Below are 23,443 nucleotides of genomic sequence, written 5' to 3'. Positions count from 1 at the left end.
ACTTTGTGTTCACCGTATGCTAGCGTCCACTGTCTTTCCATTGTCTCTTTCTGCAGCATGTATGTGTTCAACTTGAGCATTGTGTGTATGGCATTGTCCCTCACTGAATGAGCCCTTTATTTTCTATGGGGGCAGAATACACACACACACCAGAGTGAGCTCGGGTACATATTCGCGCCACCCACAGAGCATGTGACCATCGTAATTGGACCCTGACCTGACCCCCCTCTTCACAGACAAACTTGTATATTTATATATATGCCAGGACAAACAAATTTCCTTTTTGAGACAGGAAACACTCATCAAGCCTGGTTTCCTCACAAAGCATGCTTACGTGTGCAGCTTTTACACACACACACACACCTGAAGCAGCTGGTGTGTGTATGTATGTGTGTGTCGAGAAAGATCTGGCTGGGATGTGTGTTTAACAGCCAACGCTGACGAAAGAGGCAGAAAATAAACACGGGGCTCATGGGGAGTATTGTAATCCCAACTTCCTGTCACCGTCAGCGCCTATTTACAACCCAACAATGGGCAAGGCACAGCCTGTCCACACACACACACACACACACACACACACACAAGCGGGTTGGTTCAATTCATTTTTAGTGTCGGTGTGTGTGTGTGTGTGTGTGTGTGTGTGTGTGTGTGTGTGTGTGTGTGTGTGTGTGTGTGTGTGTGTGTGTGTGTGTGTGTGTGTGTGGAGTGATACTGATATGAATTGTTGAGCTTCTACAGATATCATATCATAGGATAATACAAGAAGTTGGCCATTGCATTCAGTCCTGAACTGAATGTAGAGAGAACACATTTAGTCACATCATTTTATTTTTCCAACAAACATGAGTGGTCAAACACGGTATATTTTGCAAAAAAAACCTCCAGCAACTTATTGAAATGAAGTTGTAATAAACAGTTAATAATACACACTTTTTGAGTTATAACTTTTCAGATTTTATACCACACTGTGGTTGATTATGTTAAAGGCCACACAGTGTGGCTTCTTTGTTAAATGAGCAAAATGCAATGATTTAGGGAAAGCTGTTATACTATTCACGGTAAAAAATAAACAAACACTGGTATTGTCGTCAGTATGAAAAATAATATTAAATAACACATTGGTAAATGATAATACTGTAGAGTTTAAATGGCTTCAAATCTGGTTGAAGTGCTGTTTTTATATGTCTGTGCTCATTCATTACCATTGAGTCCCTGCACTCCTCTGTGTGTGTGTGTGTGTGTGTGTGTGTGTGTGTGTGTGTGTGTGTGTGTGTGTGTGTGTGTGTGTGGTGTGTGGGTGTGTCTGTCTCTCTCTTCTTTGATCATCATGTTTTAGACCATAGCAGGTTTGTGTAATCACAGCTTAAAATCACACACGGTAACAACATGCGCTGAGAGAAATCCTCCCCTCTGCTCCCCTGAAGGATTTGCATAAAGCCTTACTGATTGATCAATGTACTCTTTTGGTTAAACCATCTCCTGGATGTTCTGTGGGCATGTGTGGGAAACATGCACCCATGTGTGTGAGCATGTCTGAATAAGATGGCAGTTACAGAGTCAGGATATGGGAGAGGTGTGTACGTACGTACGTGTGTGTGTGTGTGTGTGTGTGTGTGTGTGTGTGTGTGTGTGTGTGTGTGTGTGTGTGTGTGTGGGGCGTGTGTGGTGGGCAGCTAAACACAGGCACTCAAAGAATCTCTTTCTTCTCTTTTGAAGTGAGTTCAAATGCTCTTCAAAGTCAGCGTGTATGATGGTGCAGGAGGTGGGGGCCTGAAGAAAGAAGGGCCGACCGTGTGCTCTAAACTCGGCATCAGTTGCCGCGGCTAGGATTACGCAAAAGTTGTTGTCTGCTTCCCACTATGCATCTCGGCGTTCTATGTATTGTGTGTGTGTGTGTGTGTGTGTGTGTGTGTGTGTGTGTGTGTGTGTGTGTGTGTGTGTGTGTGTGTGTGTGTGTGTGTGTGTGTGTGTGTGTGTGTGTGTGTGCGTGCGTGCGTGCGTGTGTGCAGCCAAGATTTTTGTTGGCTAGGCTCCCTACTATCCAAACCGCCATGAGCCAAGGTTAGACAGATGTGTCAGCACAGTGATATTATTGGCCTTTGGGATGCATCCATATTAATGCCAATTATACACTAAGGTACGCCAATCTAAAAATGAATGCAGTCTAGTATAACGGCTCACAATAACTCTTACCGTCATTAAGGACAGTTTGAGTTTTAGAGAGGAGTTGATTCAACATTTTAGAAACAAAGTTCATTTTTATTTAGTTTTCCCTAATAAACTACCTATTTTATATGGTGTTTCACAGTGTGATGTCTGTTAATAAAGGTGAAGTCAATCATCCAATTGGCTCCAATAGTGCACAGAATACATTATTTTTTAGATACTTTGGATTTTGTTTATGTTCCCTTGTAATCCGTATTATATTCGACCCATGTGTGGGCCCTAGCACAGCTTGTTGACTTTTCTGTCATCGGCTAATTCGATCACAGTCTCGTTGTGGTTTTAATTCTGCTCGACTTCCTGCCTGTCTCGGCCCGTCTCCTCGCTCCCTACTGCTCCTCTCCCCACCTTCGTGGCCCTTGTGAGTGTCTCCCCTAGAGCAGAAATTACATGCTGCTTTGTGCCTGGCGTAAACAATGTTTTCAACAGTGCAGGCCTGTCCTGTCTCTCTCTCTCTCTCTCTCTCTCTCTCTCTCTCTCTCTCTCTCTCTCTCTCTCTCTCTCTCTCTCTCTCTCTCTCTCGCCCATCGCCTCAGGGGACGAGTGCCGAGCGCAGGGAGAGAGTTGGAATAAAGAGGGAGAGAGAGAGGTATCAGTGGGATAAAGGGGGGAGGAGGAGGAGGGTTGAAGAGAACAAGTGAAAAAGAGCAACAGTCTGTTCCCAGAGCCAAATCGGCCCAACCAGTCTGTGTAATAAGCATAATAATAGGGGGTGAAGGGTGACACCTCCCCAACACCAAACAGACAGACACACACGCACACACTCCCGTCTGGATAACTACCATTCAGCATAATGATAGTCAATGGGCTCGCATTAACTCTGCATTACCTGCATACCCTGAAGCCCCGATCTTTGTCAGCACACTTCACTTAACTTGTGCCAGCAGACACATGCTGGAGGAAGGGAAGCAGAGCCTACTGCTGTAGAAGCAGGTCGCTCTGCAGACATGATGAGCAATCGTGCAGTCTGGTTAAATCTTATGATCAATAGCCAGGGAAAAAAGATAGGTGGTCGTTTCTGGTTAGCCTGCCACACAAGCTTGTTATCTCACGGACAAACACGCCGTCTTTTTTGTTCCTTTCTCGCTCTTTCTCTTTTTCTCTTTTCCTTTCGCTTTGTCTCCTTCAGTGTGTGAGGGTTGTATGTGGCAGCCAGGGATGTAGAGGTTACATAAAGTGGATGTGGATCTGGGGAAGAAAGCAAAGAGATGTTACATAAAGAGCTGAAGCTGGACAAAGGTTAATACAAATGGAGCCTTGTACTGTAGGCAGGAGCCATGAAAGAGAGAATGGTCATTACATAAACAGATAAAGATGGGGAGAATTATTGGTGGCTGTGCTTTGCTCTTACATAAAGAGATGGGTCCGTCTGAATGACAGACACTGTTATTTGTATGTGATACTTGTCTAACAAACATGTAACACTCTGAAAAGACACTTTTCCAGTTTCTTCCTGGCTTACTTTTAGATTATTGAAGATACCGCGCATACAAAATCCACACAAAGTAACATGGGTCACTCTCACACACACACACACACACACACACACACGTGTCGAACATGAACGCAATTGCTGACACACCCTTGTGGCCTCACAACCCATTTACGTTCCACATTTGGCATTAAGCATTGACCTCTGGTCTCTTAAGTGTTTGTTTATCCCTCCACACAACATCACTGCTGCTCCACAGCTCTCACTTCATCTACCGTCACCCATCTTTCTGTTTTCCATCTATTTACACCCCCCCACCCCCCCCCTTTTTCTTTACTGGGTCTGCTTTGTGCAAATGTCATACAACACTCTTTAATATCTATCATTAGAAGTCTGTGTGGGGGGGCGACATGAAAGACTCATGCTTATTAAAGTGTGTGCTTGAGTGTGCAGCACATCTGTCATAGTCTCATGACTTCAGGAACATAATTATAATTTAAATGAGGTGTGCATCTTAAATTGAATGTTTCAGTGTCGTTAATAGGCCAGTACTTTATACTTCTTGGTGGTAGACATCAATGTCGTTGCATAAGATAATATGCAGTTATTTAACCCTGTGTCGTTATACGTTTGTGTCTTTTCTTGTATATATTTAATTTATCATGTCTGTTTTATTCTCCTTTTCAGATACTACTACAACAAGAGGATCCTCCATAAGACCAAAGGCAAGAGGTTCACCTATAAGTTTAACTTCAATAAACTGGTCTTGGTCAACTACCCCTTCATCGACATGGGCTCCACTGGTAAGCCTCGACCGTGTGTGTGTGTGTGTGTGTGTGTCTGTCTGTCTGTCTGTCTGTCTGTCTGTCTGTCTGTGTGTGTGTGTGTGTGTGTGTGTGTGTGTGTGTGTGTGTGTGTGTGTGTGTGTGTGTAGGCCTGATCCCACAATAGGATAGCATGATTACATAGGATTACACTGCAGAACATAGTATATTATTTCTCAGTATTCTCCCCCTCTTTTTTTTTTTTTCTTGGCGTCTCCAGGAAGCAGTGTTCCTCAGAGCGCCCCTCCTGTCCCCACCGGTGCCGGGACTCACTTTCGCTTCCCTCCCTCGACACCCTCTGAAGTCCTCTCCCCCAACGAGGATCTGCGCAGCCCCGGCGGCATGTTCAGCTCGGTGGCCCGACGAATGGCCCGCGGCTCTGTCAGCGACTGCAGCGACGGCACCTCGGTCAATTCTGAGATCGAGGAGGGCAACGCCGGAGCGGGAGAGGAGAGGGGAGAGAGGGGTGTGAGTAGTGGAGGAGGAGGAGGACCTGGCGGTGGAGGAGGAGGAGGAGGTTACCGGAGTATCATCCATCCCCGTCTGTCTCATGAAGCCCTGTTCCGCATGTATGGAGGACCAGGAAACCATGCTGGGCACCATGGCTCCCGCCACACACACCGGATCCACCCAGACTCCCTGTCGCCCTTCCCTGTGTCTCCTCTGCCGGGCCCTGGAGGAGCCGGCCTCCTAGCCCCTCCTCTGTCCCCGGCGCTTTCCATGACCCCGACATCTCACCTGCCCTACACCCCTTCACCCACCCTGTCACCCATGTTAGGCTCCCACTTCTCCTTCAACCCGGAGGACATGAAGCGCTACCTGCAGGCCCACACCCAGTCGGTATACAACTACGGCCTCAGCCCCAGAGCTTTCCTCCAGTACCCCAACATCGTCATCCCTCAGCCCCACCGGCCCGCCGCAGACAAGGAGAGAGGAGTGGCCGAGCGGGCGGAAAGGGCCGCGACGGCGGCGGGAGGAGAGAGGGGAGGAGAGCGGCACCATCACCCATCTCTGGTTCACTCTGCCCACCACCACCCGCATCCACCGCATTCTGCCCACCCTCACACCCATTCTCATCCCATGCATCACCCGCTCCACCTGGGCGAGGAGCCGCCACACATGTCTCCCTTCAAGTTCAAGCTGCAGCCGCCACCGCTCGGTAGGAAGCACAGGGAGAGTCAAAGCCACAGCAAACCCAGGCAGAGCTCCCTGTCCTCAGGGTCCGGATCCATGACTTCTACCTCTGGCCTGGGCTCCTCGCTGTCGTTCGGCAGCGACCTGAGCTCTGCCAGCGGTTCAGGCCTCATCTCTGCCTCTTCCTCAACGCAGTCCCTAAACAGTGCAGGACTTCCCAAAATAAAGGTGAGACACACAGACCCAAATATCCCCCATTGTGATTACCTTTGCAATCTCAAAGTTAAACAGGGAAAATGTGTGTCCTTAAAAAGGACACAGGTGTATGTAATCTACAATATTAGCAACACTCATTGCCAGACATTGTCTTACATTTTAAATGTATTTCAATATATATGTTATATATATATATGTTAACTCTTTCTGTCCAGGTGGAGCCCATCTCTGACATTGAGTCAGAAGAGGAGGTGGAGGTGACCGACATTAGTGATGAGGACCCTGACGAGAGAGATGAGGGGTTTCAACTCTTCTCCCCTCGCCACTCCAGAGCCCCTGACCATCAACACCTCCACCTCCACCACCACCACCACCACCTTGCTAACGGCACAGCCGCGCCCCAACATCAACCCCATCCCGATGAGGACCTGGATGAGGACGTCTTCAAGGCCCCTGCTCCGCCTCCACCTGGCCTGATGCCCTTCTTCACCTCACAGCACACACACTCGAATGCACACCGAGTGTTGCCCACCCTCAAGAGTGAACCCACCGAACCAGGGGACGGTAACACCCCCCCGCCTCAGACGGGCTCGGTGGAACCTCCCCAGACCAAGTGCATCCCCCTCAAGCTGCGCTTCAAGAGGCGCTGGAGCGAAGACCAGCGCATGGAGGCCTCACAGGAGGAGTCGGACGACAAAAAAGTCAGACCGGAGGAGGAGAGGGAAAGAGAGAGGCAGAGCAATGGCCGGATGGAGACGGAGGAGGACGGGACAGGCAGCGGAGAAGGGGACAGTCCTCCTCCGTTGGCCTACGAAGGCTCTTTAGCCACACCGCTGGCCTCACAGCGGAGGGTGAGCGCTGAGCTGCATCGTGCCACAGCACAGCTGTCTCTGGAGAACAAAGACTGCTGATGAGAGACAACAGTCCAAACACTACTGCTCCGGGAGCACTGGAGGTGGCACAGGAGTATGTAAATGGTTCCTCTGTAATCCCTCTCCCAAAACTAGATTCCTGAAACCTCCAGTGAACTGAGAGCACAGTCCAACATACATGCGTAGAAAAACAACACCTCAAAAGACAGCCTGACTCTCCCACTCCGAACATCTGTCTGGATCAGGGCTCTTCTGGGACACATCTTTTGGGAGGTGGGACTCACTCAGACTCAGCCGTCCCAGGCAAAGTAACTGAAATCAGAGGGAGGCTTCCTCGTGAAACTTTTGCTCCAAGTTCTCCTCCCGTCTGGCCAGTGAAGCTCCAGATGCCCTGCCCCAGTAGCACAGCTCCTGCCTTCAGGCCCCATCAATAGGATCAGCAGCCAGTCAGCACTTTCCTCAGGGGACACACACACACACTCTCTTAAAGCCCAGCAACACACCTAGGATGAGGATGTGCACCTTCTCCCCGATGCGACTTTTCCTAAAAGATGGCCGGGACTTTGATAAGTGCCTGTATCTAAGAAAAGAAACCTAGCCCTGGAGTGACATGGAGGAGAGAAAAGAAGGGAGAGGACTGCTGCAAGCAATCGCTCTTTAACTCATGAAAGCCTTGTAAAGTTTGGCAGATACGGAATAGGAAAGTGTGTCTCTGAGACTGAACAGTGGGGCTGTTGGGTGTTGTCTGACCGACTCTTAAACCTGGCCCACTCCACTCAGGGAAGCCTATTGCTGTATGTTTATTGGATTCAAGCGCGCAAACACACACACAAAGCAAAAAAAAAAAAAAAAACAGCCAACATTGAAGGGGACTAAAAGCGGAAGCATTGCTTACGGACACTTAACAATGTTCACCGCGACGTAAGAAAACGACACACATTCGTACTCACACATCCACAGACTTCTCTCTAAACTTCTGTGTCACCTTCCTTCTGTCTCTCTCCTGTTCCTGCTTCTCTTTCTCTTGCGGACCACCTGTGGAAAGATCACATCTCCGCTCACAGAAATAATCTCAAAACCCGGGGAGGTGTGTGTGAGGAGAGGAAAAGAGATGAATGAACAAGTAGAGAAAGGACTGCTGAGGGGACCAAGAGGGGGAGGAAGGGAGTGAGGGAGGGGTTCCAGTAACTGTTAACTAGCCTCCTCACCTCCACTAACATGGCTTGTACACTGAACAAAGTTTCTCTTAAGTCCCAGCAGCACAGACTCCTAGTTCACCAGCTAAAGCTCCTCTAACAATCATCGATAGTGTTTAACTAAACCAGCAAAACAAACACACACACACACACACACACACACGCACATGCACAGCACTGCCTTTAGCTCTTAAACATGCTTCCTGTCTCTCTGTCTGGATCTCCAGCTCTGCAGTGGCGTCATCCTCAGGTCCTGAGAGTGTGTGAGACTGCCAGGCCTGTTAACTGCATGAGTGTGAGAGCCTGAGAGAGCAGGGAACATCTTAGACCTCTCTCACACACACACACACACACACACACACACACACACACACACACAGCCTCTCTATGCCTTGTTTTTATAGCATGTACAAAATTGCAAACTGAGCTCTGATAACACACACATACAGACTATATATATCTTTATATATTCTAAATGAAATTATTAAGAAAGTGAGATTTTAAAAAGGCCGATAGCATTTTAATGATATGATTGATTCAGGGTTGTTTGTAAGTGGATTAATTTTGAGTGGTAGGACGTGTCCTGCCACTCACTAGGTAACATGGTATGGAGGGTGGGGGGGCGGGGGTTTTCTCGTGCATTTGTTTCATAGACAAACAAGCCAGAGAAAACCAGCACGGGCCAGTTTACCAGAACAAGACCAGCAAGAAGAAGAAGAAAAAAAACAGGACTGGAGCAGACTGCTAATGAGTCAGATGTGTGGTTCACGCTGCCGTTCACTTCGTTTGCAGCAGCTTGGCCTTTCAGCACGCAGCGCTCTGCTCCTTCCTGTCTGTACAGTCTGTCGCTCAGCTCAGTCGGGTTCTCCTCGACCCGAGCTGTCCTGGCCCCAGGCCCTATGTGTATGTGTGTGTGTGTGTGTGTGTGTGTGTGTGTGTGTGTGTGTGTGTGTGTGTGTGTGCGTGCGAGTGTGAGGGTGCGCTCATGGGATAAAAAGTAGTAATCCTGTCTTTTCTCTTGGGCCAGTTAGCATAATGCTCCAAAGTTCAGCTCTGGATTGAGGTGAGAGAGAGAGGGGGGGGTTAAGGGGTTAATCATTACTGTAAGATAGCCTGAGACATGTGAGGCCCAGTCCTGAGAGGCCCTCTCCTCAAACTATGCACATTCACACGTACACAAATGATTACACTTGTGATTATGTTTTAACATCTCTGCAGCCAGGCGTCTGATTGGTTAACTGAGCCACGTTGACCAGCGGCCTGACCACTGACGAGACGGATCTATAGCAGCGAACTGTGAGATAGATGGCCTCCAGGCGGTCTGTGTAGCTGAGCTGATTGAATTTCCTCATCAGACCCCTGTGGTCTGGACTGGAGCATGTCACAACACACACACATACACACACACACACACACACACACACACACACCCACCAAGTCCTGTGTCTGTATTTGACAGCTGCCTTATTACTATTTTTTCATATCTCAGCAACAGGTGGGGCATCAGTCTCACCTGCTCTGCACTCTGTCTCTCTATTTTCTGTTTCATTTCGCTCTGTTTCAGGCGTCGTCTGACTTCCTGTAAACCGCGGCGCATCCGACTCCGTCGTGATATTGCAGGAAAAAAAAAGATTGATTGTAACGCTGGCTCTCTCACGTCCTGTTTCAGGCCTCAACAGTCAAAGAACGGTAGACAAACAGCACAAAGAGGACATTTCTCTATCTAAAGAATAAAGGTTTCTCAGTTTATTTTTCTGATGACAATACTGCTATTGATTATTGTTGTTGTTGTTGTTGTTGTTCTCATTGGGTTATATACCTCTCCACCTGGCATTATTATTATTCCACGGCCCTGTTAGCTGTTGCTTTTTATGTTGTGTTACATCACTTTGGATGATGTTGAATTCCCTCTTTTAAACCCTCTAAACCAGACCTTTTCTTGTCTTTAGTTTTTACAAATGTAATATAACTAAAATGTGTAATGTTCATTTTGATGCTGACAGAGAAATAACACCGGGGACTAGGAGGAGAAGGCAGCGGCGGAGGATTTTATTTAGTGGCAGAGGGAGGAGTGATTTTATCTCTTTTGTCATGTATTGTAATTTTTTATTTTATAATGTTTCCTTTTTCTCTCTTTGCTTCTGTATATTGTTTTTCATTTTTGGGGGGAGGTGGGGGTTGTATCATTTTAAAAGGAGAAAAAAAGATGTGTATTGTTTGACTGTGTAAAGGTCTTCTCCCTCTTTCACTCCCTTCTTTCGCCTCGTCTCCCCCGAGCCGTTACATAACACTCAGATGGAGAGATGAGAGTTAATACCATGATGTAACATTGGATTTCTCCACTTCTTTCGTGTTTCGTTTTTTTTTTTTTTTTTTCAAACTTGTAATTAAGCTGTAATCAGGGTTAATTAAAACCGGTTGAAACCCAATATGAATATCACTGTGTTTGTTTGTGTGTTCTCTTCTTTCATATGTTTAATAAGGACACATAAGCCCAGTCAGACGGGGAGCTTTATTTGTAAACAAAGAGATTGAGCTGCTGACTTTTTGTCTCGTCAACAACAAGCCGACAGTCATATGAGGTCTTTTTGTGTTTATATACTTCAAAATTAACATTAATTAAAAGGAAATATCTTAAAGAAAAAGTTAAATTTCTTGTGTTATTTAGTGAGCTTTGGAGGTTGTTTGGAGGTCGATTTTGTTAACATGTGACGGAGCTATTGTTTGCATGTTTCCATTTTTATGCTAAGCTAAGCTAACTGGCTGTGAATGTGTCAAATTATATATGTTTAAATGCAGGTCTACATTGTACTCTCCTAACATGATTTATCTTTTGCACATATATATATATATTTTTGTAATTCAAAGATATTTTATTTGTCCCTCAAGCGACAACTTCAGGCAACAAACATAAAAACACATTTATATTGAGAAAAAAACATTCTAAAAACACTAAAATATGTATCAAAGAATACAATAAAAGATGTTCCAATCCATTTATATTGTATAAACATATTTATATGGAACAGTTCTCTAATTCAAAGTTTATGAATTCTTATTGTAATAGAACAAGAGCATGTCTTTCATCTTGCCCTTCATGATCCCTGATGGTTGCGTGGATGAAATGAACACACACACACACACACACACACACACACACACGGCCTCCGAGAGGGCTCTGAGGTTTTGCGTTTAGCTGATAAAGAAAAGCACTTTGTCTGCAGTGCTGCTGCCCACTCACCCACATAATGCTCACATAAGGCTCACCCATTTACCTTTTAACGTGACGTCAGTAGCTCCCTCGTCTTAAGCGCACTTACATGCACATATTGTATGTACGAAGAGGAGGAGGAGGAGGAGCTGCTGGCCTTGAATGATCTAGATTTGTAAAGTTGTGTGGGGTTAGAGTTAGAAGAAAAATGCAATCCAAAACAAGAAACATCGCAAAATCTTCTTCATACTAATTTGTTCTAAAGTACATTTTTCAATAAAATCTGAAAACAATTAGTTTTTTGGCCAACCATTAAGTTTCATAGATAAAACAATGTCTAAAGTAGATATGAAGATTATTGCTGAAACATATTTTGTTGTCGGTATGAACATACATTTTTGTTCATCAATCTAAACATTTTTTAGATTGATTTTGTCCACAATTTCAAAAAGCTTTCTGTGCTTTGAAAGAGTTATTAGTCGTTGTCATCATTCCTCATCTCCGTACTGTCTGAAGTGATCTCTTCCTCACATAACACTGGAACACTGGACAAATCCCACACTCCTCTGTTTATGCAAAAATGCACTCAAAATAAGTCAAGGCTTCTAATCTTTATTTATTTTCTTTGAAATAGGGTTACGTTTTAGCTCTTCGGGCCTTCAACAATTATTGATGCGAAACTATCCGATGGTTTAGAGGAGAAAACAAACCCTGTAGTTCAACTTGTCACAAGACAAACCTGTAAGTAGTGGTCACAAGTGGACACTGCTTCATTTTTAAAGGTCACCGGTGAAAAATGTTGGGAACAAAAACTAAAGATTCACTGACACAAAAGCGTCTGTGCTCCTAATAGGTCAGTGTGTGAGGCATGACTCGCGTAACCTCATTTTGCCTCCTTCTTTGACCTGGGTGAGGGTCACTGTGTGTGTGTGTGTGTGTGTGTGTGTGTGTGTAGAGAGATTCCTGCCCCCCATCTGTAGACACATCAGTCATCCAGCTGCTCCATTCACATCAGAGGAGAGAGAGAGAGAGAGAGAGAGAGAGAGAGAGAGAGAGAGAGAGAGAGAGAGAGAGACCACAGGAACCACTGTGCTCTCTCACCTGTGCCACATCCCTCTCCCCATCGCTTCCTTTGAGCGCCTGCTTTCGCGGAAACCAGCGCAGAGCCGGCTCCGTGCTCCACATACAACCGCAGCCTGTATGCGTTGTGCACACGCTGCACAGCAAGAGGCCTTTGTGAATGTGCACACACTCAATGCATTCATACACACGCGGGGCAGTTGCATCCTCTGCGAGAGTTACGGTGCCGTGACATACGGCAGGGCATGCTAGTAGAAGTTCACCACTTCCTCCACCATACAGAGAAAAGCTGCACCGCACAGGAGCGATGGTGCACTTTTCACAGCGACAGCAGCTTTGTCACAGCGAGCACAGACGAGAGTGTGTGTGTGTGTGTGTGTGTGTGTGTGTGTGTGTGTGTGTGTGTGTGTGTGTGCGCACATTGATGTGGTTTGTTTGAAAAGCTGGTACTTTTACTTGTATTTCCTTTTTCTCCTTCCTTCCCGCCAATCTTTCTGTTGGACCTGTTTGACGGTAAAATACATATTATCATCTAAAATGTGTTTTTCCCGCACATAGGGGACTGAAACGTGAGTGCCTGATCTGATGGGTAAAGGGTAAACACGACTTCATGAAATAGGCCTTGCTTTGCACTTTGTACACCATCAAAACAAAAATGGTTTACCTTTAGTCCTGTGCTTAGTCATTTCACATTGACTGTCTCCCCCTGTTGTTGAAACACTGCACTGCATACTGTGCAGCTCGAAGTTGATTTTGCACACTGTGTTCCTTGGTGCAATTGATAGATGATAACATACAACAGTAATTAAAAGCTTAGTTTGCTGGATTATTTGGCTCTTTGCTGCTTTAAGTTTACTTATCGCTTAATGAACAATAAGTCAGTGACTAGTGCAACAACTTCATCCAACTCAAGCATAATCATACATTGAACAAATCATCCATCTGAAATATTGAGCTTATCCTTTCTATTCACTATATATCAATGGTTCCCAAAGTGATGTTTGGTGCCTAAGGATGGGCTAAGGGGACCACAAGATGTAGTAATTTACTTTTTTTATTGTATAAGGTTTTGCCACATAAAAATATTAATATTTAAAAACATCCAAACTAAAGAAATAAGCTAATGCATTAAATAACTCTATTCAAAAACTGTTCAATGTGCAGGCACTTAAGAGCAAAAGTTAATGTAAAAGTTAAAGAATGAAACACAAAAATACTAAAGCGGTGTTCTGGTTTGGAAAGGCTTTCTATCCACTCCTTATACATCTTGTCTCTAATGCAGACAGGAATCTGTGTGTCCAAGGACGCCTGTCCATGAGGGGCCCGCCTTCAGCTCCGGGACATGACGTGGACCCTGAGGAACAGCTGAGTGGTGTAAAGTTACTGTGAACAAGAATGCAGTGAGTACAAGGGTCTACTGTTCTCCGTACTGCTGCCTGTGTGGATGCCGGCCTCCTGTGCCACCTCTCTAATGATGCTGAGATGTCCTCTCTTTGCTTTTTCTTGCCATTTAGATGTGACACGGAGCCAATGTCATCACTTCACAGGAGCTATTCAAGCTTCCTTCAGAATAGGTCTACAAAAGAGGGACTTTAATACATTTCCGTCTACATGTCTTTTGTGGTGGCATCTCTTCAGTCAAATCCTTGGAAGTTTTTATTTCCAGGTTTAGTACCCGTTAGTGCTGGCATGGTCTTCCCTAAATCCGTAACCTTGCACGGTCTGTGTGCAGCATTTATCAGACATTTTTAGATGTCATGACTCCTCGCTGCCCCCCCCGTAAGCCGCAGGAGCAGACTTGTCCTCTGTTGACACATGATACACAAAGAGCCCCTCCATTCTTTCAGTAACCCATTCTGTAACTAAAAGCCGAAGGTAATGAGTGGAGCAAAAAAAAACTGAAAGTGCAAATCTTTTCTAAGACTCTTGGCCTCTTTTGTAAAACTGCTTTTGTAGTTTGCTTCAGCCCCAGGTAGGAAGTTTGATGGCTGAAACACAAATGTTACGAAAAACGTAACGTAAACTTTGATAGAAGCCTAAATGTGTGCAAATAAGATGAAAAAATCAGGAAAGATAAGTTTTAAATATCAAAATGCTATATAATCAAAGTAAGCCTGCGCTTCAGTACAGCAGCGCTTGGAGCTAAATATCTATCTATCTATCTATCTATCTATCTATCTATCTATCTATCTATCTGCCATCCAAAACAGCAATGCTGCTAGCGAAGACCCACACCTTTTAGATTTTAATAATCCAAAAGGTACGTGTCTTTGCCATATCTGATGACTCCATTCCTTTTGGTAACAAGAATCCATAGCTGCAGGGACTGTTAAAGCCCAACTTTCAGATGAAACTGGGTGGATAACTTCATGGTAGTGTACCTGACACCCACACTGAGTTTTATTGTTGGTTTTGATCATCTTATTCGAGCGAACCATCTCTGTGACTGCAGGAGCTTTTGTTTTGAGGAACCTTTTCCATCTTCCAGTTTTCTATTCTCATCGCTCCGTCCGGGGTTTGACGGGACATGCACGGTCTGACCCCGAGGGTGAGTGTGGTCATGATGAGGGTCAGAGGTCGGAGGTTATGCTACTGCCAGCGTCTGCTTTAGGAGACCCTGAGGTGAGAGACATTCCTGACGTGGGTCCGGCTTTGTGTGGAGTTAGGGTTGGTTTAGTGGGAAGAAAAAGATAAGACCACTGCTGAGCTTCAGACCAGTTAATTCAAAATAACTTACTGTTTTGGACAGAGTAAGTAAAGTTAATTTAATGTCAAATTATCGCTCTTGCCACTCTCGTCCAGCTCAGGTTATATCATGCTCTTCCTTTCTCTTGTCATCTAACCTCACAGTGTTTCTCTCCTCTCTCTCTCTCTCTATTGTTGCTCGGCTGCTGTCTGTACCTGAGGCCGGTCTTGACAGCAGAGCCCAGCAGGAGAAGGTGGTCTCTAGTGTTTGACTGACAGGCTGGTGATGAGCGCACAGAGAGAGGGTGAAGGGTGAAGGTCAGAGGTCACGCTCCCATGGAGAGGGGGAGAGCAGAGCGGGTGGGGGCAGAGAGGGGGGACTCGCTAACGAGGTGGGGTGGTTGTTGGGGTTGCATGCAAGGAAAAGACAAGGAAAAAAGTGCATTGAAAAAATGATATGATGAGATTTTATTGATCCTCGTAGTGGGGCACTGAATATATAGCCATAGAAAGTTATACAATAGAGTAGAACGTATTTTAACACCGAAATATATATATATATGAATCTTACAAATTAATGAAAAATTGAATTATAAGTTTACATAATTGCAGCCAGACTTCCATGTGTTCCTTTTCACAATATCACACAGGGCAACGCACATCTGGGTCACGTCTGGATGTGTAGATGTGTGATGTGAAAGCTATACACTTAATCATAAATAAATTCAAATGTCTGATGATGACGCTCAATGAAAACAGGAACAGCAAAGTTATTATGAATCATCCTGAGAGGGACATGAATGTCCACATGTCCACTGATAAAGGTAAAAGTGCATTTGTACAGTGTAATGGTGGTGTGCATTATTATGTATCCTGATTATCACTTTTATATTCTGCAGTGTAGCGCCTGCAGAATAGCAACAGCAGTCCAGCTCTTCACACATGAAGTGCACATGCCAGGCTGCAGATAGTGGAAATCTGGACTGCTGTTTGGACAGTGAATCCAGTTTATACAGTTCATGTGTTTTCAAAGGGTTTCCCAGACATTTTCAATTCTTTATTCTTCCTGCCTTCATACAAAATAGTCCTCCAAAGGGCCGCCAACAAAAGCAATCTACCACCCACCGCTCAGGCACAGGACCTTCAGCTTGTTGTTGGGGTGACCCTCTAGTGGTAGGAAGGCTTCTGCTCCATCCTGGCTCTTTACACCTTTTTACTCGACACAGACCGATAACACGAGCAAAGTACTGTCTGATATTAGTTTATCACAGATAGACTGGTATCAGCTTATAATATGCAGATGCAGAAGATTTGTTTGAGGTCTCAATTACATAGTTTGTCCACCAGAGAGCACTGACAAGTCCATATTTAAACTGTAGAACAGGGGTGTCAAACTAATTTCCACATCATCATGGTTTCCCTCAAAGGGCCGGTTGTAACCGTAAGACTGTATAAATGTAACTACTCCCTGACGTATTGTTAAAAAACTGTCTCTGCATTTGATTATTGTTTATTCAAGTGTAGCAATATTGTACATGCAGTTATATAAATGTAAAAATATATTTAAACACATATCTGTTATTATAACATAAATCCTTTTAATTTAGGGCTAAGAAACCCTAAATTAAAAGATCAAACTTTTAAAGAAAATAACTAAGACAAATATCATCAAACACAAGTTATTACATTAACTTTGTTCAAAGCTATTTTTGTCACCTCTCTGCATCATTAATGTCCCTCCCTGTCGTCGTCGGCCTTGAGTTTGACACCTGTGCTGTAGAATGTACGGCTCAGTGAAAATCCTGGTTGTGATTCTTTAATAACCAATTTATAATTTATATGAACGCTCAAATATCAGGATCAATATTAACCTCAAAAAACTCCAGTATCATCATCATCTATGATTTTTACTTTGGAAACCCAGTATGAGTGCTTCCATCTTACTGGTTTTGAGCTGCAGATCTCACAATATACAAAATTAAAGATATTTTGGGATGGAGGACAGACATAGAGGACGAGAGACCCGATAGAGATCTATGTAGTGAAACACTAAATATATTGAAAGCCTGCAAATATATATCATCTGACAGAAAGGTTTAGGTGTATTGGTTCCCAGCCTTTGTGGCTTGTGACACTTTAAAGAGAAGCAAAGTCTACTCATGGCTCAAAATCATGAAAGGTGATGTTTACTGTTCATATTGTTTAATTGATTTAATTCCTTATGTTAATGCATAAAAAGAAGGAAATATCTCAACAAGTTAGAAATATATGAACAAGTTTACTTTAATCACTTGTTTATATATTGTCTCATTTCCCAGCATCCCAGTTTGAGTAAAGCACAGTACCTCTGAGACATTTAACTGTTTTGTGGACAAATTGTTCCCTATCGAAAAGTAAGTTGCAGTGCTGAACAATTACAACTAGATGTCACTATACATCAACATTTAATCAACACCCAGCCTCTCCGTCCTCTGTCTCTCCTCTGTGTCTCTCTCTCTCTCTCTCTCTCTCTCTCTCTCTTCTCTCTCTCTCTCTCTCTCTCTCTCTCTCTCTCTCTCTCCCTCGACACACACACACACACACACACACACACACACACACACACACACACACACGTGCACAAACACAGGCAGACACACGTAGGTAGTAAACTCTTTTAAAATATACAGCCCCTTCGGCCAATCACAACTTTGTTCTGTTTTTAGGTCTATCTCTTCTCTCCTCTCTCTTGACTGAGAGATAAGCACGCATGCATCAGGTCTCACCGACAGGGGGCGCTGCTCCTGTGAGATCCCGCATGGCTGTCTGTCTCAGCATGAGTCTGGTTTGCTACAACACAGAGCAGGGGGGTTATGTAATCTTTACTATTATGGCACTATATCTTGAGTGAGATGCTGTGCTTTCTCTTCCTTTATGCAGAGGTTAAAGCTCACTGTACAGACTCCATGTATCAAAGTTTTTGCACGTGCAGGATGCCCGTCTCACGCACGCGCCATCTTCTCAAACATGCACACCTTTCTCTTTTCCAGCCACACAGTTCCCAAAGCACACCGGTTCGTCTCCAACACCCCTGCAAGTTACAAACACGGGGTTAGCCGAGTTTACGCACAGACCACGCCCTCTTGGTCCAGCTGGTGGCAACACTCGTGATGACATCATCGCTGCGTGCAGCCATTGGTCCCGAGACGTCGCACGCCTGCCCAATCGCCTGCCGGTGAAGTGACGTCAGCCCTGACCGGTCCCCGTTCACTTTCACTGGAGTGGGCGGGGCGGAGAGATTACCAACGTCAGAGCCAGCGGGATGCTGCGCCGTGATTGGCTCAATGCGGTGAAAGTCAGCGTCTTGTTGCTGAGAGAAAAGTGAGAGGGAAAGAGAGGGAGTGAGGGAGAGAAAGGGAGAGAGAGGAGAGAGGGAGAGAGCGAGTTTGCAAAGGGGCACCGATGCGTCGGCTGTGTCTGCAGCACTGAAGTGTTGTCCAGCTCCTTAAGGAACTTTTAAATCACGCACTCGTGCGTATTCTTCATGTTCCTCAATAATACTTTAATAACTATTAAAATACACTTGATGCAACAGTCTGCATGCTTGGGCCACAGAGTACAAACAGCCGCATTGTGGTGCTTTAACCCTGCTGCACCAACGTCTGTAGGGAGAAGCAGAAAGATTGATGCATTATCACCGTCTGCTCAGGGATGGCAATTGTGCTGTCAATTATGGTAAACATACTTCTTTTCAGGAGCGGAGGGGGCATTTGTGCCTTTCTATTGGCCCTCAGTGATCTGCTCCCTCCTCCCGACCCTCCCTCGCGCTGTTCCTATGGTTCCCAGAGCTCTTATTGGATACTGTAAAGTTTGGGACAGGACACCGGTCTGGCTCAGCATCCGCGTCGCCATTGGCTGGATCCCCCCGTCTGTCAACTGGACTTTGACAGCGCGCCACGCCCCCTGGTCTGTGAGGCCGGCGCTGATTGGCTACTGTAACTGTCAGCGACCTCTCATTGGTCGGCTTGCCCAGCTGTTGGTGGTTCATTCACCATTTTGTGACTGTAGTGGAAAAGAAGACTCGATAGTTTTTTTTTTTTTACAGCCTTGTTTGAGTTTCTGCGGGGGTAAGGACATGTTTTGCGGAGGAAAAGTAAAGTGCGAGTCCGGACCGCGCAGTCGTCAGAGCCGACAGCCAAGAGGGGACGTTACCGACAGTTGTGCCCGCCTCCTCATCAGCACAATAACACCGTAAATCTTTCCGTGGCGAGGAGGAAAAAGCTCTGTTTGGGTGAGTTGAAACTAAAGTTAGCAGAAGGTAGCGACGCTCAACTGACACGAATATTACAGCGAGGAAACACCGTCCGAAGAAATAGTGAGACACCGAGGAAGAGCCGAGAGAGAGAGAGAGAGACAGGGGGGGTGTGGGTGGGGGGGGTGTAACAGCCTAAAAACTTTTCTCTAATGTTTTTTCCGCAGTCCCACGAACAGACGAACCGGGCAAAACATGTCAGCCTTCCTCCGGTGTCATTACTACATTGTGGTAACTGTTGAGTACTATTCCTTAACCGTCGCGTAGTAAAAAGCGTACCGACCTATTTTGCAGCATTGCAGCCTAAAATGTTTACCAACAGCGTCGCAAGATAATTTATAAAAAACATAAAATATAAATATATATATATATATATATATATATATATATATATATATATATATATATATATATTAATATAAACACGACAGCGTGTAAATATCCCGTCTCCTTGTGGTCTGGCTGACGGTGTCATTATGTTGCGTACTACGACTACTACAACAACCACCACCACCACCACCACCACTACTACTAACGTTACTGAGCTGCTTACTAGAGCCAAACACCAACACAAACTCGTGCTTTTAAGTTTTTTTAAAATGCATATAGTGTCACCTTACAGGCTTCATTAAGGGAAGCTTTCAGCGGAGTGGTTGCGTGCACACACTACTAGGCGTTGTAGTGTGAGACCTATCTGCATGCCCAAAACATCGTTGTATGAGAAGAAGAATTGCGCTCTTTGTAGTTGGGAGAATAAAATGTCACTTGAAACGGGTTGTTTGTGTTTTGTCGTGCAGCGGAGCAGACCGGCTGACTACCTCGAGTCATAATACTCCTTTGACATTGTGTAGCGCCTCTCGTAGTACTCGCAGAGATCAGCGTAAAGAAGAAGCTGGAGGTCTTTTCTCGGCTTTTTTCCCCGTCGTCAACGCTCCACTTTCCTGCAATGCCATCAGTGCCGATGCACCCTTTGACATCTCTGACTGGGCAGTTCTTCACAGTATTTGTCATATTTTGTCTTTGGGTGTATTTTACAGTCTCAGGAATTGGATGACATTTAGACTTTAAAGTGTCCTCGGGTCTGTCCTGCAGATTTTTTACAAATGTGGCATTCATTCCTCATCCCTCCATTTAGGCAGAAGACACATCTCTCATGTGCATATATATAAGCATCTGTGCACATTGTAGAGCAGTTGGTCATTGATGTGGCATCACTGTCACCTCTGATCTATGCTTTTATGGCCTCTTGATCAATATGGGGCTCAGAATGCACAAATTCCAGGGCTCAATGTTTTCTCTTTTATTGATGTAATTTAGTGTCAGATATATGCCAGCCGCTAAGCAGCATGCCAGTATTCATACTACGTCACAATGTTCTCCATAACAAGCGCAGTCACACACTGGCATGCTCACACACTTCACAGCTCGGCCCTCTTGCTACACCTCAAATACCTGAACGAAATGTTTTCTTTCACTCGTCTCATGTTGCATGAATGATCACATCCCACTCACTTGTGAGTGCATAAACAAGTGTGTGTGTGTGTGTGTGTGTGTGTGTGTGTGTGTAGAACAGAGAGCATGTTCTTCTTTTTTTTGCTGTTTCATGTGTGAGTGTGTTCCCCGGTGACCCAGTTAAGGGCAAAGCCACCCTGCCATGCAGGAGTGAACAAGGGCCACACTAGGCTTACATACTGTCTTCTTCTTCTGTTGTACCGTGGCACATACTGTCTTCTTCTTCTGTTGTACCGTGGCACATACTGTCTTCTTCTTCTGTTGTACCGTGGCACGTTCTCTCCCCGCTCCATCCCTGTCCCCGTCACTGCAGCCCTGCGCCCATACAGACACCCATAAAATGCTTTTTAGGAGAGGGATGAGCTGCAGTGTGCCTGGTAACTACGTACACACACTCACATTGACATACAGTGCAAAATGCAGCATTGAACAAGGTATACACAACCTGAAGACAGCCGCATGCAGTCATGCCTCCACGTCGTCATCGCCCCCCCCCCCCCCCCCCCCCCCCCCCACACACACACACACACACACACACTCACACACACACACACACACACACACACACACATCCTGTGCCATGTATAGGCTAACAAATGACCGGATAAATTGGCATCAAGGTTGAGGTTTATTAAAGTTGTATAGACCAGTAATAACTTCTTCTTATAGTGTTGACATTGAGATGAGATTTCCTGGTGCGCACGCTCCCTTGTCCAACCTGCTAAGAAATCTCCAGCATGGTGCTATTTGCTTGAACATCTATATTTTGAATATCCAAATTTGATATCATAAAAGTTATTTTTTATGTTTCTCATTAAAGAAAAGCGAAACGTATAGCAGCCAGAGTGTGCACTCCTGCATGTCATGTGTGTGTGTGTCGGGTGTTTATACGGCACAATGAATGTGTGAGTGTGAAACAATATATAGGTCCAAGAGAAATTTTAACAGTGTATGCATGACTGCACTGTAAATTCCAGGGAGAGCGTTTAGTGTGTGTAAAGTTTGATGTTGCTATGCTGTGGAGGGGGGTTGCATTGTGTGCTCCTGTGTGTGTGTGTGTGTGTGTGTGTGTGTGTGTGTGTGTGTGTGTGTGTGTGTTGGGTGAAACAGCATCTTTTTGCTGTTAAAGGAGGAGTCTGGTCCAACGCCATGAAGACGATAGCTGTCGTTTATCCGTCTGTTTGGGATTTACAGTCGCTTTAGACTAGAGCAGCAAATATCTCACTCTCAACCCGCTCTAATACTGGAAGGTGCAGATGTCCTGAATCACCTAAATTATGACTGAGTTCCACTCTGCTTCGTCTGGATGCATCCCAGAGCACAATCAGGATTCTCCAACAAATTCCTTTATATTTTTCAGTCCTAATAACTTATGCACGAAAAACCCAAGAGGAGAGATTTAGACGTGGTGCTCCTGGAATCTGGGATCGTAGCTAACAAATATTAAGAGTGAAAGGTCTGCAGTTATTGTCAATTTAGGGGATGTTTGATGGGGAAGAATTAGGATTATATGTGAAACATTAAAATCCTATGCCAATTATTATAAGGCAGCATTGGAATTACAGAAGCCTCCTGCATGAATTCACATACTTATCCCTTTAATTCAGTAGTTACAACATGTTACAATATGATATATTGTCTGGAATTTCAAATGAAATTCCGTGGATGAGATCATTGCTCGTCCACACATTGAGGATGGATTCACAAATGGGTGCACACGTTTGAAGAGTTTAAATGTTTCCATCAACTTAAATTGAACTGCTGCTTGCACACTCGGGTGATGAATAGTTTTAGTTTGGTGACAAACTGAAAGTAAAGAAGGTCGTAAAAGTCTCGATGTCTAATTCTGAAACTCCGGTTGTCTACACGGTGAGCACATAACTGTTGTGCGGTCCAGTACTTTCAGAGTTACAGAATGTGAATGTACACAAATGCCTGCTGCTGGCTTATCTGCCAAATCCTAGAGCGTTTTCGAAGGCCATGAGCATGAACAAACACATTTTTCTGAGCTAAGATCAGATCCTCCAGAGAAATCCAGTGAGCCAGACAGTCAGTGAAGTGGCCCTGACTGCTTCCTGTCTTTACAGAGTGCAGGACCAACACGCCCAGTCCAGGCCTCAGTGTCTACTCTGATGAAGCACTACTGGTGCTGGTAGATGGTAGACGTTCCTGCAGCCTGGATTTTCTTTCTTCTGTCTCAATCTTTGTCTGAGATTTATACATTTCATTTAGAAAAATGGACTCTTAACTAGGAAGGGAGTGATAAACTGTGAAGTTTCACTTTATGATCTCTTGATTTAGTTTTTGTTAGTATACAAGTACGGTCAGCTAATTGGCAGTAGGGTTTGTCTAAAAATATGTTTTCTTATCAGCACTGATATGAAAAGCAAGGCTGATATTTTGGGTTCATAAGATGCATTCATTATGTGAGTCATTCAACAGGGAAGCTTCATATTTGCCTCATATCTGTTTTATTCATTTTCATACATTTAAATGAGAAGTGTTGGAGTAACTGGTGCTCATCTTCTTCTGTTCTTCGGACTCTAAAGAAGAGTTGTGTAGTTGGTAAAAGAATAAACATTTGAACAGAGCAGTGTTTTTCAAGAGTCTGCATGAAGCATCCCAGTTTCAGTACAGTGGGTAAACTCCAGATGTTAAGCTACCCACACGGTGCTGCCGCAATGAAATAAGAAACATCAGTACCGCTTTTAAGATTAGTATCTGCAGAAAAATACCACGGTGATGATCAATGCCTGTTTCTACAGTA

General features: G+C 44.8%; 2 protein-coding genes across 3 annotated transcripts in view; both read left to right on the top strand.

The window, feature by feature from the left end:
- The window catches only part of erfl3 (Ets2 repressor factor like 3), a 43,879-nt gene extending 33,542 nt beyond the window's left edge, over nucleotides 1-10,337 (top strand). The window contains exons 3-5 of the mRNA XM_068735340.1: nucleotides 4,343-4,458; nucleotides 4,700-5,841; nucleotides 6,045-10,337. Coding sequence (XP_068591441.1) covers nucleotides 4,343-4,458; nucleotides 4,700-5,841; nucleotides 6,045-6,740 — 1,954 coding nt within the window. The 3' untranslated portion in view covers nucleotides 6,741-10,337. The remainder of the gene's footprint in view (nucleotides 1-4,342; nucleotides 4,459-4,699; nucleotides 5,842-6,044) is intronic.
- An 8,594-nt stretch (nucleotides 10,338-18,931) lies between these two features.
- The window catches only part of cicb (capicua transcriptional repressor b), a 35,808-nt gene continuing 31,296 nt past the window's right edge, over nucleotides 18,932-23,443 (top strand). For both annotated transcript variants that reach the window (XM_068735554.1, XM_068735553.1), the window contains exon 1: nucleotides 18,932-19,143. The gene's annotated coding sequence lies outside the window, so the exon portion shown is untranslated. The remainder of the gene's footprint in view (nucleotides 19,144-23,443) is intronic.

This window comes from Cebidichthys violaceus, unplaced genomic scaffold (genome assembly GCF_023349555.1).
Source record: "Cebidichthys violaceus isolate CVI_PGR_0920_01 unplaced genomic scaffold, fCebVio1.0.p SCAF_7, whole genome shotgun sequence".
NCBI classification, from domain to species: Eukaryota; Metazoa; Chordata; class Actinopteri; order Perciformes; family Stichaeidae; genus Cebidichthys; species Cebidichthys violaceus.
The sequence above is the reverse complement of the archived record's forward strand: the minus strand, read 5'-3'. Positions and strand labels throughout refer to the sequence as shown.